We start from the raw sequence: 15,072 nt of genomic DNA, 5'->3' as shown, positions 1-15,072 counted from the left end.
AACTCAGAAATCCACCTGCCTTTGCCTCCCAAGTGCTGGGATTAAAGGCGTGCGCCACCACCGCCCGGTGAGGATCATTTAGATTACTAGCCAACCTCTGGTCCTGGTTGTAGGATCTTGATATGGCCTGGTCCAAAAGATAACATAAATCACCAGACAATTTATTTATCACTGCTAATTCCCAGCCTTCTGGAAAAACAAGTTATATGTCCTTCCCTTTGAAAGATCAATCCTGGGTGCTTAATATTCCTGGTTTCCCTGGAGATGTGTGGTGCAGGAATCTTTGTGTTCCCTAGTTCAAGATACTACATCAAATATTTAAGAAAACACCACATGGGCAGTCTCTTAAGAGCCAGCATATGGTTTGGCTGGATCTGCTTTTCTGAGGCCAGACTTAGAAAGGTATAACTTTTTCTTTTTCTTTTTTCTGTCTCTTTCAGATGCCGGCTAGAAGTGAAATATACTGTTTTTGCCCCTTTGGGCTTCCTTACTCACTCTCCTAAAGCCTTCACTCCTTCCATTCAGCTGCTTGTCCTCCATGTGTCTGACCCCCATCCCAGTTTAAATGGCATAGTTTTGTTTCCCTTTTTCTTCCAGGTAGACAGCTTATTTACCCAGTTTGTTTGTTTGTTTTTCCTTTTCTCATTTTTTCTTTTAAATTAATAAAAATTGTGCTGGAAATGACTCAGTGGTTAAGAGCGCCGACTGCTCTACTGAAGGTCGTGAGTTCAAATCCCAGCAACCACATGGTGGCTCACAGCCATCCATAATGAGATCTGATACCTTCTTCTGGGATATCTGAAGATAGCTACAGTGTACTTACATAAAATAAATAAATCTTTTTAAAAAATTAATAAAAATTGTCCTTAAGCTCAAAAAAAAAGTACAAATACAAAGCACCAAATTATCAAACTGGTTCTAGTGGAACACAACCTTTAGTTTGATGTGGTATCTGAAAACAGTATCCACAATTATCAGATCTTGACTGTGGAAGTAGATATAACAGGATACCACCTTTCATTAAATGATCTACTATATTAAAGAGTTTTGTAGGCCGGGCAGTGGTGGCTCACGCCTTTAATCCCAGCACTTGGGAGGCAGAGGCAGGTGGATTTCTGAGTTCGAGGCCAGCCTGGTCTACAGAGTGAGTTCCAGCACGGCCAGGACTACACAGAGAAACCCTGTCTCAAAAAAAAAAAAAAGAGTTTTGTAGCAATAGAGAACAATGTTACTCTTTAAAAGTCTTTTTTTGAAATTTTTTGGTGTCAAAATGTTTTTTATATTGGCATAGTAGGTTTATTGCTATATTAAGATAAATTGAGGGTCATTGCAATGGCTCAGTGGGTAAAGGCACTTGTTACCCAGGCCCAAAGATTTGAGTTCAGTACTCAGAAGCCATGTAAAAGCTGAAAAGAGACAACCAACCCTGCAAAGTTGTTCTGGCCTCTAGGGCACACTTCAGTACCTCCACCCCTCCTCTGTCTTGTCTCATCTTCTCCCCTCTCCCCTTTCTTTTCCCCTCTCCCCTCTTATCCCCTTCAAGCTCTGGGTTTTGGGGAATTACTACCATTCTTGTTAGGTATGTGAATTTTCTTAAGGTCATGCTAAATGTGGTTAACTTGAACCTTTAGTGAATAAAACACTGTAATTTCACCTGTAAATAATCTTGCGGAAAAGTTAAAGTGGACTGCTCAGGTGACAGTGTTAGAACTTTAAAAGTAGACATGGGCTTAGAAGTTGAATAGTTCTCCAGTCTCCACTCTTTTTATGTGCATTGGTGTTTTGCTTGCATGTATGTCTGTATCATAGTGTCAGATCTTGGAGTTACAGACAGTTATGAGCTGCCATGTGGGTGCTGAGAATTGAACCTGTGTCCTGGAAGAACAGTCACTGCTCTTAACTGCTGAGCCATCTCTGCAGCTTCAGTCTCATTTTTAAAGCTTTCCTTAATATAATGATTAATTAAAACAAAAATGGCATTCTGAAGCTAATAGGACTTCTTTTGTAGCAATAGGCATGCAAGAGGATAAGATTGTGTCTCTGCCTGGCCTTTCTTTCTTGTTGAAAACCTGATTTTCCTTGTGGAGTATGCTACAGCTTTTTAGTTCCTTCTGATTCTATACTTCACCCTTGTCTCTAGGTAGATGTATTTGAATCATCTGTTTGCTGTTAGTGTTTGCTTACTTGCTTGCTCTTGACCTTCTGAGGAAACAGGCTACTCATCTCTTTGGTTTGTCTCTCCCTGCTCTTTTCCCTTTAAAATGGAGGCTACCTCATCACTGACATAGTTGTATTCTCTGTGTTCATGAACTCTACATGTTCTCTTCTCTTTTTCAACCTTAAGAAAGTTCCATTGCTATTCCGTTGAAGTACTTTCCAGGATTACCTGCTTTATACTGTGCTATCTGATCAACATTCCCCTAGACCTCAACTCTGTGTCCATTCCCATTGCAGCCACTGGACAAAATCATCTCATCATTTTATGATCATACAGATAGTTCAAGCTCTTTATAAAACCATTCAAATACTAAACGTGCATGAAATTTCGGATTCAAAATTTGTGAATTGTTTTAGCATCTTTTTGTATAGACCTGTGTCTATACTCTCACATTTTCTTTTATAAATTACTTACTCTTCTTCCCCAATCTCTAAAGAACTTGTGTCTACAGGTTTTGACCAGGATTCCTAGAGAATCACTGGTGCTAGGGGTGTTATCGAATGGCTGTTTCAAGATATGTATGCCCTGGCTTTCCCCATTTTGAGTTTTATGTCTTAGATATGGGGAACATCCAGGTTGCCTTGAAAAGCTCTCTGATTATTGCACAGTCTGGATGGTCATCAGCAAAGCACTTGTTGGTCTGTCTGTTCTTGTTTCTACTGCTTACGTTTTCCTTGCTGGGTTCTTTGGGGTAGTCCTTGGCACACTTAGTCACACTTTCAGATGGAGTCTTAGGAAAAGATATATTTGGAAGCTTTTGATTTGTATTTCAGATTGCTAGTTGTTTAGAAACTTTGCAAAACTCAGGCCTAGGTCCCATGGCTCCTGTATATATACAGTCCAGTTGAATATGTTGCACCAACAGAGCCGAGAAATAGTGGAGGCTATGCCATATTTCTTTATCAGTATATCTGAACAGTTATTGTTTGCTGGGGAAAATCTATATATTTTTTTTTCTGAATTACCACTCATTTTTTTCTCCTTTAGGGCTATTTTTTTGTCTTCTTATTGGCTGTTAGAGAAGCTTCATATATTGAAGCAGCACTCTTTGGTCTGCGTAGCAAACAGTCACTTCTTTTCTGGTACATAGAAGTATCTCGCAGAGCAGCTTCTATTTATACTGTGACAATTGTTCTTGAATCTTGGTGTTCTTGGTACTTTCTGTGCTTGTGTCCCTTGGGCATATCTGAGAGACATTGCTCTGTTTCTTACATCTCAGCTTTGACTGCATGTGTAGGAGACTTCAGAGGGATCACTTGGGACTTATTGAACTGTAACCCACTGGCCACTTATGATAGCCTTCACCTTCTTATCTAGAGTATGTTCATTGTGTAGCTCTCTTTTCATCCTGATGTTTTCCTTGATATGTGCTCAGAGTGAGCCCTTGATTCTCTGATCACCTAACCCTCTGAATTTGGTTACCTGCTCTCATCATCCTTAGGCTGTGCAATAGACAGTGACTTCTTTTTTCAGGTGGTTGGGGCTTTCTGTTGTGTGACAGGTACTTTATACTGCTCTGGTGCTTTCCATTGCCCAGTAAGTGGAAAAGCTGTTCCCTTGCAGCTCTGTCACTGATGCCTGGTCTTGTCTGCTTGCAGTTGGGCCGGTGTACAAACAGCGTGGTCAAGTATGAGCTGATGCGCCCATCCAACAAAGCACCGCTCTTGGTGTTGTGTGAAGACCATCGGGGTCGCATGGTGAAACACCAGTGCTGTCCTGGCTGCGGCTACTTCTGCACGGCGGTAAGAGCCCAACCCGCCTGCCGGGCTTCAAGAGTCCTCTGCAGAGACTCATTCCAGCATCATGCCCTGTATAGGGTCTATTCATAAGCCCTTCACCATGGTTCTTGAGCTTTCTTACTATAGACAAATGACCTGGCGACCTCAGTTTCCCTTGTTTTGTTCTGTGGATTTCTGTCTTGAGTACAGAGGAGGACATGCCTCCTCCTCTGCTAAAGTCTCTGTGCTCTATTAGTTATCACTGAGATCTTGTCTTTGATGACTCTGTTCATGAGATAATATATGCATCCACCAGGCCCATAGGACAGGCTCTTTTCTTATGATGCCTCTGTGAGTGTCTTCACCTACCGGTACCTTCGGATGTCCTGCCGCCCTCGGTGACCTAGGCCAGGAGCTCCTGCTCTGAGGGCGTATCTTTGAGTTCTGTACCTGGTTTTCTTCCTAGGCTTCCCTTTTTGTGCTTCTGCTGAGAAAAAGAGAACTCTTCTGAATTCCATTGTTTCTGGCTCTGCAAGAACAGCTGTTCTAATTGGTGCTCTAATTGTTACTGATTAAAATGGTCACCTTTGGGACTCTGAATCTCTATCATTAAATCATTTGGGCTTTCTAGACTATGTCTTGTACAGCTCTTGCTTGTTTAAAGTGGCCAGACTAAGGCCTCAGCTAGCTGGGTCACTGGGAATTGAAGGTGGGTAGTGGTGGCTGTGAGATAACTTTTTGTGGCCTCTGCTTACTTTGTGAGCTCTTTGTAAACTCACTGTTTTGTTTCACTTCTGTTAGTCATCAGGTCATAACTGGGCTTCTACTTGCCTGAACCTGAATGGTTCAGCAGAGCTTCCTGTAATTCTGTGAATGTTATTCTGAGTTTTTAAAAATGATTTTCATCTTCGTTTTTCCAGGGTAACTTCATGGAATGTCAGCCTGAAAGCAGCATCTCTCATCGTTTCCATAAAGACTGTGCCTCTCGAGTCAACAATGCCAGCTACTGCCCCCATTGTGGGGAAGAGGCTTCCAAGGCCAAAGAGGTGACCATAGCAAAAGCAGACACGACTTCCACAGTGACCCTGGCTCCTGGACAGGAGAAGAGCTTGGCTGCTGAAGGCAGGGCTGACACAACCACGGGCAGGTACTAAACAAAGTGGTGGCCAAGCTTTCCACCGAATATCCTTAAAGAGGCATCTTCTATAGTTACCAGTTTCTGTTGCCTTTGCCAGAAGTCTCAGTGAACTTTGTCATTTATCGTGGTTAATGATCTCTAAGAAGTGCTGGTGTTCATTTAATACCATCTGTATGTGGGTCTCTTTTATTTTGGTTTGATAAAATCATCTATGTTGAGTCAGTTTTTACAATCCTTAACATGATACAGCTCTTTGTGTTTTGTCATTCATATGCAGTCTCCACACCCTGAAGCCGTCTCTCAGCAGCTATGAGATTTTCTGCACTGTTTGCTGCAGGGTTGAAGTCAAGATAAAGATATAGTATTGGCTTTTCTAAAAAGAACCCAGTAGACCAGTAGAAAGAGCTTTCGAGGGGGCTGGAGAGATGGCTCAGCTGATCTTCCAGAGGTCCTGAGTTCAAATCCCAGCAACCATATGGTGGCTCACACCCATCTGTAATGGGATCCAATGCTCTCTTCTGGTGTGTCTGAAGACAGCTACAGTGTACTTACATGTAATAAATAAATAAATAAATTTTTAGAAAGAAAAAGAAAGAAAGAAAGAAAAGAAAGAAAGAAAGAAAGAAAAAAAAGAAAGAAAGAAAAAGCTTTCGAGCTGGGGGCATAGACAGATGACTGCAGTCTCTCCTGCCAGGTATGCCCTGATAGGAAAGGAATGGTGAAGAGATTCTTTACAGATGGTATCAGAGCCATCAAGTTCCTTAGCAAAAGAGGAAGGTAGTTTCATAAGCATGACAGCAGTAGAAAAAAATAACCTAAAACTTCATTTTGAGGTCATTTAGAAGACTCAGATTGTATGTATATATAGCTACACAAAGGGTTGGGAAGGTCTTAGTGCTTTTCTGTTAATTGTTAAATTCAGTATTCTCAGGCCATATTTCTGGTATGTGTTCTTAAACTGTTTAAAGCAGTAGATTGACTAGATATAACTTGAGGTTTGAGTGAGTGGGTGGTACTCCTAGTAATGTTGCCCTGACTGTCTCTTGTATCAGGGGATGGGGGTCTGCATTTCAGGCAGCTCTCTTGAGATTTGTAGGTATGAATAGACTGGTCATTGACTCTACTTAGAGGCAACCTGTGTGGTCAGGTTTTATATATTCATTGGTTTCTGTGAGAAAGAGAGGTTTTCTAAATAATGAAACTCAACTTCTTAATATTTTCCTTCTCATGAAGCATTGTTGGAGCCCCAGAGGATGAAAAATCACAGAGCACAGTCCCTCAGGCACCAGAGTGCTTTGATCCTGCAGGGCCAGCTGGGTTCGTGAGGCCAACTTCTGGCCTTTCCCAGGGCCCAGGAAAGGAAACCTTGGAAAGTGCTCTAATCGCTCTGGACTCTGAAAAGTAAGAGCTAGCCTGATTTGTTTTGTTTTTGTTTTTCAGAGACAACTGAGAATCATGATCTTCCCCAGGGCTTCCTAGTAGTTTCCAGCTTTTTGAATAACATTGTTTATCAAAGGGATGAACATATGAGGTGTCAACCTCATATGTCTTTCCATTGTCTGGGATAAATTGTTGTAAATTATTATCTGTTTATGCCAAGAGCAAGAAGTGAGGTTATTGTTATCCTGATCATGACCTTTATTGAGTGAACTGTTGCAGGCTTCTAGAGCACACTCTATTCCATGAGTTCCTACCTTGTGGTCTAATCTCTGCCTAGTGTAGGCTAGACCAGGCTTCCATTCAGACTGTTTGCTAGTCCCTACACTGCAGTCTTTCTTGGTTCACAGGTCCACCTGTGTTCTATTTCCTTGAGGACAGAGTTACATTCCTTAGAGAGGTTTATCCAGGTGACCTCTAAATTTACTCTGCCTGGAAGGAAAGTAGGTCACTTAGTCTTAACAGACAGACAAGTCCCTCTGTTATTCTTCCTTATTATGAATAGTCTCTCACTATCTCTGTCCTGGCCCATCTGATACCCATGGTCTCCGTCTATTGACCAGGCCCCAGACTTTTCTTGACCCTCCACCTCTAACCCCTATTTATGAGTTGATGTAAATTTCATAGCAAATGCATTGATGCTATAGGGTAGTTAGTATCACCGATGATAGTTGTCATCATTTGAGCTGTAGAGGTCATCCTGGATGTTTTGCCTGGCACTTACTGTGCCATCTTACATGTCTTTGTTGAGTAGTGCATGATGACTCCTTGGGATCTCCTGAGTCTTTATAATGCAGCAGCTTGTCTGTACCTGGGATAGGCTTTGTCTCATCTTACCAGTGGTATCTTATTGTGTATCATTTTAATGACATCTGAAGACAGTTGCTTGTGTTTTTCTGTCATTGTTTCATTTGTTCATTTTGGGGGCAGTGCCTCAGGGATTTAAACATGTTAGCAAATGCTGTCAACATTGAGCTATACCTATTGCCCTGTTGTTTTGACAATAAGAGTCTGGTGCTGATTGCTATCCTTTGCTTTTTACAGACCCAAGAAACTTCGCTTCCACCCAAAGCAGCTGTACTTCTCTGCCAGGCAGGGTGAGCTGCAGAAGGTGCTTCTCATGCTGGGTGAGTTGCTACACCTGAGGCCTTAGAAGTAATGCAGAGAAGGTTGTTACACCTTTTCTCATGAGCCCCATCTCACTATCTGATGTTTATAATTCTTTGATTCCTCTGATTAGTAAAAAAAAGTGCTCCCTGGTATTTAGTCTGCCTCACGGCACTAGAAATGTGTTCTCTGCATCTCTGGTTTTTAAAAAGGAATTGGTTAGGTGATGATTAGATGAAGCAGAAGTGCACGTAGGAAAAATAGCGTGAGCAGGTCCCGTTGTGACAGGTTACAGTGAAGAACCCAGGGCTTGTGCTGAGAGGAGCAGTGCTGCTGCATAAAGTGATCGTGAGAGTGCTACTGTGTGTGCCTCTGCAGCTGTTGGGCTTGGCTTAGCTCTTTTATGCCTGAGACTGCTGGTTCGGTTGCACCTTGATACCTGAGCTCAGAATTCTAGGCTTGATCTCTGATGTCTGTCTTCTTTAGGTTGAGAGCAAGAGTAAAAGAGCTCATTATTGACTGACAGCAAATCATGAAAGAAGCTAAAGCTTGTTTGAGGGGAAAGAGGAAGATGTGAAAGTTCATTTAATTTAAAAAAAAAATAATTTTACTCTTCATGGACTTCATGTAGTATTAAATTGCTTCATTACTTTTTTGCACGGTACTTTAGGTAAATGTCTAGAAAAATGTACAATATTTGGGAAGCTAAGGTAGGGGGATTTGAATGTTAAGGGACAGCTGGGTTACATAGTGAGATTTGTATCCTCCAAAATAAAAATGAAACAGAAAGTAAGTGTCTGAGTCTCAGGGTCACATTACTCCTGAGACATGTCTGTTCTTAAAGCTGTTTGCTTTTATCATTGTTTGCATGAGCCTGCAAGAGGCATGGGGAGGCACTCTGATAGACCTGCTGGGGAGGTTTCATGTGGGGCTGGTATAGGTTCTCTTGGTCCTAGAGCGTAAGTGGGTGTCTGATTTCTGCCTGCAGACAGGCCATTGTGGTAAAGTGGCTATACATCATGGCTCCATAGCTTGCTTTTTATCTTGAAGATGTCCGTGTCATAAGCATCTTTGTGGAAGGACATTGTGGTTACATATTATATAATTAGTGAAACTGTGTTTGTTTACAGTTGATGGAATTGATCCCAACTTCAAAATGGAGCACCAAAGTAAGCGTTCCCCATTACATGCTGCTGCGGAAGCTGGCCACGTAGACATCTGCCACATGCTGGTTCAGGTGTGGAAGGATAGCTTTGAATAGATTTTATTGCAGTGGTACCTCAAGGCCACCATAAGAAGATGCCTCCCAGCCCTGTGGTTGCTGACTGCTTCTACTGTTTATCCTGACATTTGCCTCTATTAGAGTAGCTGTGTCTCTACGTACTTTCAAGTTTTAGTTTAGTCTTGGCTTTAATATTTAAGGTCTGCTGTAGAAGATGGAGGCTTAGTGAGGCCTAGATCCTTCCCTCTTCTACTCCCAATGACTAATTGTCTATCCTCATTGTTTAAGCCACAACTATAATTTGCTCTAACTTTATGAGACGACTGAGTAGTTAAAGACAAGTTGAGTTTGACTTTTGGAACTCACATGGTGGAAGAAGAGAACACAAATTGTTTTGATACTCACATGTCTTGTACTGTATGCATACATCTCCCCATATTAAAAAAATGTAAAAAAAAAATTAAAAAATCTATGATCATGTGAACACTTTAAATTTTAAACTTTTGGACACATCGTAATTGTATATATTAATGTGATACAAAGTATTTCAGCATATAATGTGTAGTCATTATTTCCTTGTGACTAGAACATTAAAAGCCTTTCTTAGTTATTTTGAAATATTCGATTGATTGTATCAGTCCAGTTACCCTGCAGTATTTAGAACGTAGAAACTTATTTTTCCCATCCAGTCACACTCTGGTATCCATGAGCCATCTTCTCTAATCCTCCCCACACCTTTCCCAGTCGTTGGTACATACAAGTGAGAATGTGCTGTGTTTTATTATGTTGCCATAAATGCAGGACCACAGACTTGTTCATGGCAACTGTTATGTGTGTCTGTCTACCACTTTGTTTTTTGCTCATTTGCTAGTAGACACCAGGTTTGGTTCAGTGTCATAGCTTCTGTTATTAAGGCTATGGTAAACTTACCTGTGCAGAGATCTCTCAGACATACATTCCTTTATTTTGGATGTACACACACCCAGAAGTACATTTTCTGTACTCACTTGGTTGCTCAGCTCCACAAGCTGAGAAACCTCCATACTGTCTTCCACGGTGCCAGTCTCCAGGTTGTAAGCGGTCTCCTTTCTCCACATCTATGTAGCATTTGTTCCATAATTATCTTTTGAGTTTGTGTTTCCTTGACGATTAGAGGTGTTGAGGAGTTTTCACATTCTTGGGGTTCTGGTTACATTTTCTTTTGAGAAATGTCAAATTATTAGTCTATTTAAAAACTTGGGTTATTTGTTATTGAGTTGTATGAGTTCTGGAAATCAATTTATTAACTTGCTAGTGTATTTTTGTAGGTTTTTTTTTTTTTTTTTTGGTTTTTCGAGACAGGGTTTCTCTGCATAGCCCTTGCTGTCCTGGAACTCACTCCATAGACCAGTCTGGCCTCGAACTCAGAAATCCTCCTGTCTCTGCCTCCCAAGTGCTGGGATCAAAGGCATGCGCCACCACTGCCCGGCCTAGTTTTTTTTTTTTTTTTTTTAAATCTGCACCAGGGATAGCTGTTTTCTGTAGGTTTTGATGCTGTGGCTGTTGGTAGTATCAGTGCTGATATTATAGACCTACCTTAGGAGAGTGCTCCCCTCCCCTTTAAATAGTTTTAGAAATACTGGCATTAATCTTTGAAATTTGGAGAAATTCAGCCATGAAACTGCCCTCTCAGGACTCTTGTTTGTCAGAGGACATTTTTTTTCACTGCACTGCAGCTCATTGTTATTTAGTGGACTTAGCAGGCATTCTGTTTCTTTATCATCCAACTTTTGTTGGTTTTAACTGTCCAGAAAGTCTCCATGTCTCGCTATCATGTGATTTTTTTTTTTCCCATAGGTCTCTATTGATGTATGTTTCTGTGGTGTCAGTTCATGTGTATCTACTCTGCCTTTGTTTTGCTTGTGTGTTCTTCCATCTTTCTTAGGTTAACTAAAGTGTTGTTCATCTTTTAAAAAAATTAACGTGGTCTTGTTCTTCTTCGCTCTTATCTATTTCATTTCTTTCTCTTCTGATCTTTGTTCTCTATTAATTTTGGGGTTTGCCCTTCTATTTCCTTAGTGTTCTGTTGTTAGTTTATTTGAGACTTCTATTTTTTGAGGTGGTTTACTGCCATAAATATCTTTCTCAGTATTGCTGTTGCTATTTTGAATGTTGTATTTTTATTTGTTCCAGAAAATGTTTGTATGTATGTATGTATGTATGTATGTATGTATACCGCAGAAGTTGACATCAGGTGTCTTCCTTAATTCAACTCCACTTTATATAGGGTTTCTTATTAAATATGAGAGCTTGAAGATTAACCTAGCCTAGCTAGCCAACTTGCCAAAGGGACCCCTTAGTTCTGTCTCCTAGGTGCTGGTATAATAGCCAGATTGCCCTGCCATCTTTACACTTACGTGACATACAAACTCTTGTTGTCATGTCTGAAACTCTTGTTGTCATGTGTGCCCTGCAAGAGGTTTGCCTCCCAAGCCATCTACATAGTTTACATTTCTCTTTTGTTTCTTCATTGGCCTATTGGTTGTTTAAAAGAATAGTGTTGAATTTCTTTGTACATTATGCCATTTCTAAAGTTCTTTCTTGTTGTTTTCCAGTTTTATTTCATTGTTGCCCTAGGAGATATATGCTGTGGTTTCAGGGTTTCTTTTGAGGGGGTGCTTCAGGGGGAGCTAAAATTATTTTGGGGCTGGAGGTATGGTTCAGCAATTAAGAGCACATACTACTCTTTCAGAAGAACCAAGTTCAAGTCCCAGAAATCATGTTGCATGAGATGTCACAGCCTCCTGTAACTCCAGCTCTTGTGCACATATAATACACATAATTAAAAACAAAATAAATCTTTAAAAAATGTATTCAGACTTACATATGGTCTGGTCTACAGGTTTTTTTCCCATATGTGGATGTGCAGAATTTACATTCTGCAACTCTAATGTGAAGTGTTTTGTAAATGTATGGCTTGTTCATTTATTTCATGGTTCAGTTAAATTCCACTGTTTCTGTGTTGATTTTGGTCTGACTGAGATCAACAAATGAATACTATGAAGCCCCCAACTACACTGTGTTGGGAGTGTTCTTTGTTCCTTAAAAGGTGACATTCGTATTATATAATCGGTTCTATAGTATTGGGTACATATATATTTATAATTGTTATTTTCTCTTGTTGAATTGACTGCTATGTCATAGAACAACCTTTACATTTTTCTTTTTAATTTTATTTCATGTGTATGAGTATGTTACTTACATGTATGTCTGTGCACCACATGCATACCTGGTGACTGAATGCCAGAAGAAAAGCATTTCTATCCCTTGTAACTGGAGTTAGAAACAGTTGTGGGTTACTGTGTAGGTTCTGGGGATCCAACCTAGGTCCTCTAGAAGGTCAGCAAGTGATTGTAACCACTGAACCATCTTTCCGGCCTCTGCTTGGTTTTTATTTGTTTTACTTAAAATCTATTTTATGTAAATATATTAACTTGTTCTTTCTGTAGTAAATCGTTTCCTATGTATTTATTTGAACTATGTGTGTTACTGAAATATATTTCTTAATTGACAACATATCGTCAGATCTTTTTAAAAATCCATTTAGTCTTTTTTTTTTAATTTGGTGAATTTATTCTCTTTCTATTTAAGGCTATCATTGTTGAAGACATAGTCCTGTCAGCTTGTTCCTTATTTGTCCCATTATTATAGATTCCTTTTTCATTCTGTGTCTGTGTGGTTTTCTGGATCTCTGTATGGACAGACTTTGTTCCCCTTTCATCTTGGACAGTCCTTTTGAATGCTTTAGGATGGTTCCCTTGTTTGCTTGTTTGTTTCATTTCTAACACTTTTCCTTTATGGATAGGTCTCAGTGTTGGTTGTCTTGGAAGTCTGTGTTCCAACTTTCTTTCTTTAAAGATTTATTTATTTATTTTATGTATGTGGGCACACACTGTAGCTGTACAGATAGTTGTGAGCCTTCATCTGGTTGTTGGGAATTGACTTTTTAGGACCTCTGCTCACTCCCATCAACCCTGCTGGCTCTGTTAGTTCCCACATGTTCTGGTTGACCGACCGACACCACACCCACCCCTGCTCCCACCCCCCCTTGCTCAGTCCCTGCTTGCTTCGGCCCTATTTATTATTATAAATAATTACACTGTAGCTGTCTTCAAACACACCAGAAGAGGGCGTCAGATCTCATTACGGGTGGTTGTGAGCCACCATGTAGTTGCTGGGATTTGAACTTAGGACCTTTGGAAGAGTAGTCAGTACTCTTACCTGCTGAGCCATATCAGCAGCCCTCCAGACTTCCTTTCTTGATGGTAGCTATTGGGGTACACATTCCCGCTCAGCAGATGGCTTGGTTCTGGCTTTCTTTCAGCACTCTGCAGATACCATTTTACTCTCACCTGTATTTCTAGATCAGAATCTGCTGTGGTATAATTGGGATTCCTTTGTGTAGGACTTAATGATTTTCTCTGTGTTTTGAGATTCTTGATTTGTGTTGAGCGTTTGATAATATAAGCCTTAAAGACTATTTGTTTTGATTGATTCTATTTTGTGGCTTCCTGGTTCTAGTTCAAAATCTGTAAGCTTTCTAGTAGTTATTTCTTTGAACAAGTTTTCTATATTTTTTTCCTTATCTTTCTAAAATAACTGTACATTTAATTGTTGTTTCTCTTCACGACAACAAGTTTCACAGGTAGTTTTGTTGCTGTTTTTATAAATATACGTGCATGTTTATGCATACTTTGTTGTTCTGCCAAGTTTTTTTTATGCTACATTCTTTTTATGCTTAGTTAAGTTCATGATAGTTTTTAAAATATATCTGTAGCCTTTTATTGTCTTGTTTTGGTCATGATTGAGCTGTTTCCTATGCATAGAACATGGAACTTTTCTCACTAATATTAGTAGGTGCTACACTGATAACTGTCTTTCAATTACTCATTGGGATGTCTCCTGCAGTATCAAAACTCTGGTTTCTAGCTACCATGCTGAGCTTGATGTATTGACTTCTGACAGTTCATGTGGATGCATCAAGAGCTTTTCCTTTGCTTCAGTGATCTGAATTCTCTTGTCATTATACTTAGGATCATTTTTAATCCTTTAGGTCCATGACCTTTGGCCCTTCCCCATAAGCAGATCTCCAGATCTCCAGAAGCATCTCCTATCTGTCTTAGCTCTTTCCTGCTAGGATTCTTCTACATCAAGATAGGGTCTCATGGATTGATTCCTAGCCATGGTCCCTCTGGGGGATATGACTTTGTACTGTAGTATGTTCATTATCATGTACAATAGTACAGTTACAGTTTGTACTATTGCTATATTCATTGTCAACTTGAGGAAATTTGGTATCCCTTAGGAGACAAGCCTCCATATGTATCTATGAGGGATTATTTAGATTAGATTAGCCTCTGGGTATACGTGTAATTATCTTGATTAGGTTAATTGACATGGAAAGATAATCCCTAAAGGAGCACTAGTCATTCTCTGGGCTTGGGACCAGAAACTACCTAAAAACTGAGGCAGCTTCTTGCATACAGGTGTTCATTACTGTCTTCCTGATGGGATGCTCTAAGTTCTTGCTGCCCTGGCATCCTCCCCAGTAATGGAGCATCCTCCTGAAGGAAAATAAACCCTCCCTTCCTTAAACTGCTTTTCTCAGGGTAGTGTATGATAGCAAGTAGGAAAATACTTTGTGTTTTTATATTTTATACAAAATATCTTTGTCAGTTTCTGGCCTTACCACCACCCTGAGGCACTCACAGGCAGTATGGTTCACTTTCATCCAATTTTAGTCTTTAAGCTAATTTAGATATAGTAGTACATATTCTTTAGTACCTAGCTTCATTTATTGCAAAACAACAACAAAGACCAAATAACAAAATAACAACAGAAAAGCATAAAACAAGAACCACATGGGTATATGAAAAAAAAGGAGGGGATTCAAGTGAGTTCTAACGAAAGCTCAGTATCAAGACCAGGCTTTTTTGTTTTATGGTTCCAGGCTCCCCACAGATCGTCTTTGTTTTTGTTTCTTGAGGCCAAGAGGTGGTGCTTCCTGTTTCTGTATGGTTAGCTTGTATCTGAGTGAGTCCTTTCAATCCTTTGTTTAGTTTTCACCACTAGCCTTGTCTTGTAAGCCTGAACATATTACAAAATGAACTGTGTGTCTTGGGGAACCTTTTATATATAGGAGCTCTAACAAAGTGTCTGTCAGTCTGGCTAAGCCTGGCACAGTTTGCTCACT

General features: G+C 40.1%; 1 protein-coding gene across 6 annotated transcripts in view; it reads left to right on the top strand.

Moving 5' to 3' along the window:
• Positions 1 to 15,072, top strand: part of Ehmt1 (euchromatic histone lysine methyltransferase 1) — a 139,421-nt gene that overhangs the window by 85,845 nt on the left and 38,504 nt on the right. For 4 of the 6 annotated variants that reach the window (XM_031369268.1, XM_031369267.1, XM_031369266.1 and 1 more), the window contains exons 11-15: positions 3,817 to 3,960; positions 4,857 to 5,083; positions 6,308 to 6,475; positions 7,556 to 7,638; positions 8,749 to 8,855. In XM_031369268.1, coding sequence (XP_031225128.1) covers positions 3,817 to 3,960; positions 4,857 to 5,083; positions 6,308 to 6,475; positions 7,556 to 7,638; positions 8,749 to 8,855 — 729 coding nt within the window. The remainder of the gene's footprint in view (positions 1 to 3,816; positions 3,961 to 4,856; positions 5,084 to 6,307; positions 6,476 to 7,555; positions 7,639 to 8,748; positions 8,856 to 15,072) is intronic. The other 2 variants (XM_031369271.1, XM_031369270.1) reach the window with 1 other exon arrangement.

Source organism: Mastomys coucha, unplaced genomic scaffold (genome assembly GCF_008632895.1).
Source record: "Mastomys coucha isolate ucsf_1 unplaced genomic scaffold, UCSF_Mcou_1 pScaffold15, whole genome shotgun sequence".
Taxonomy (NCBI): domain Eukaryota; kingdom Metazoa; phylum Chordata; class Mammalia; order Rodentia; family Muridae; genus Mastomys; species Mastomys coucha.
Note: the sequence above shows the minus strand (reverse complement) of the source record. Positions and strands in the feature narration are given on the sequence as shown.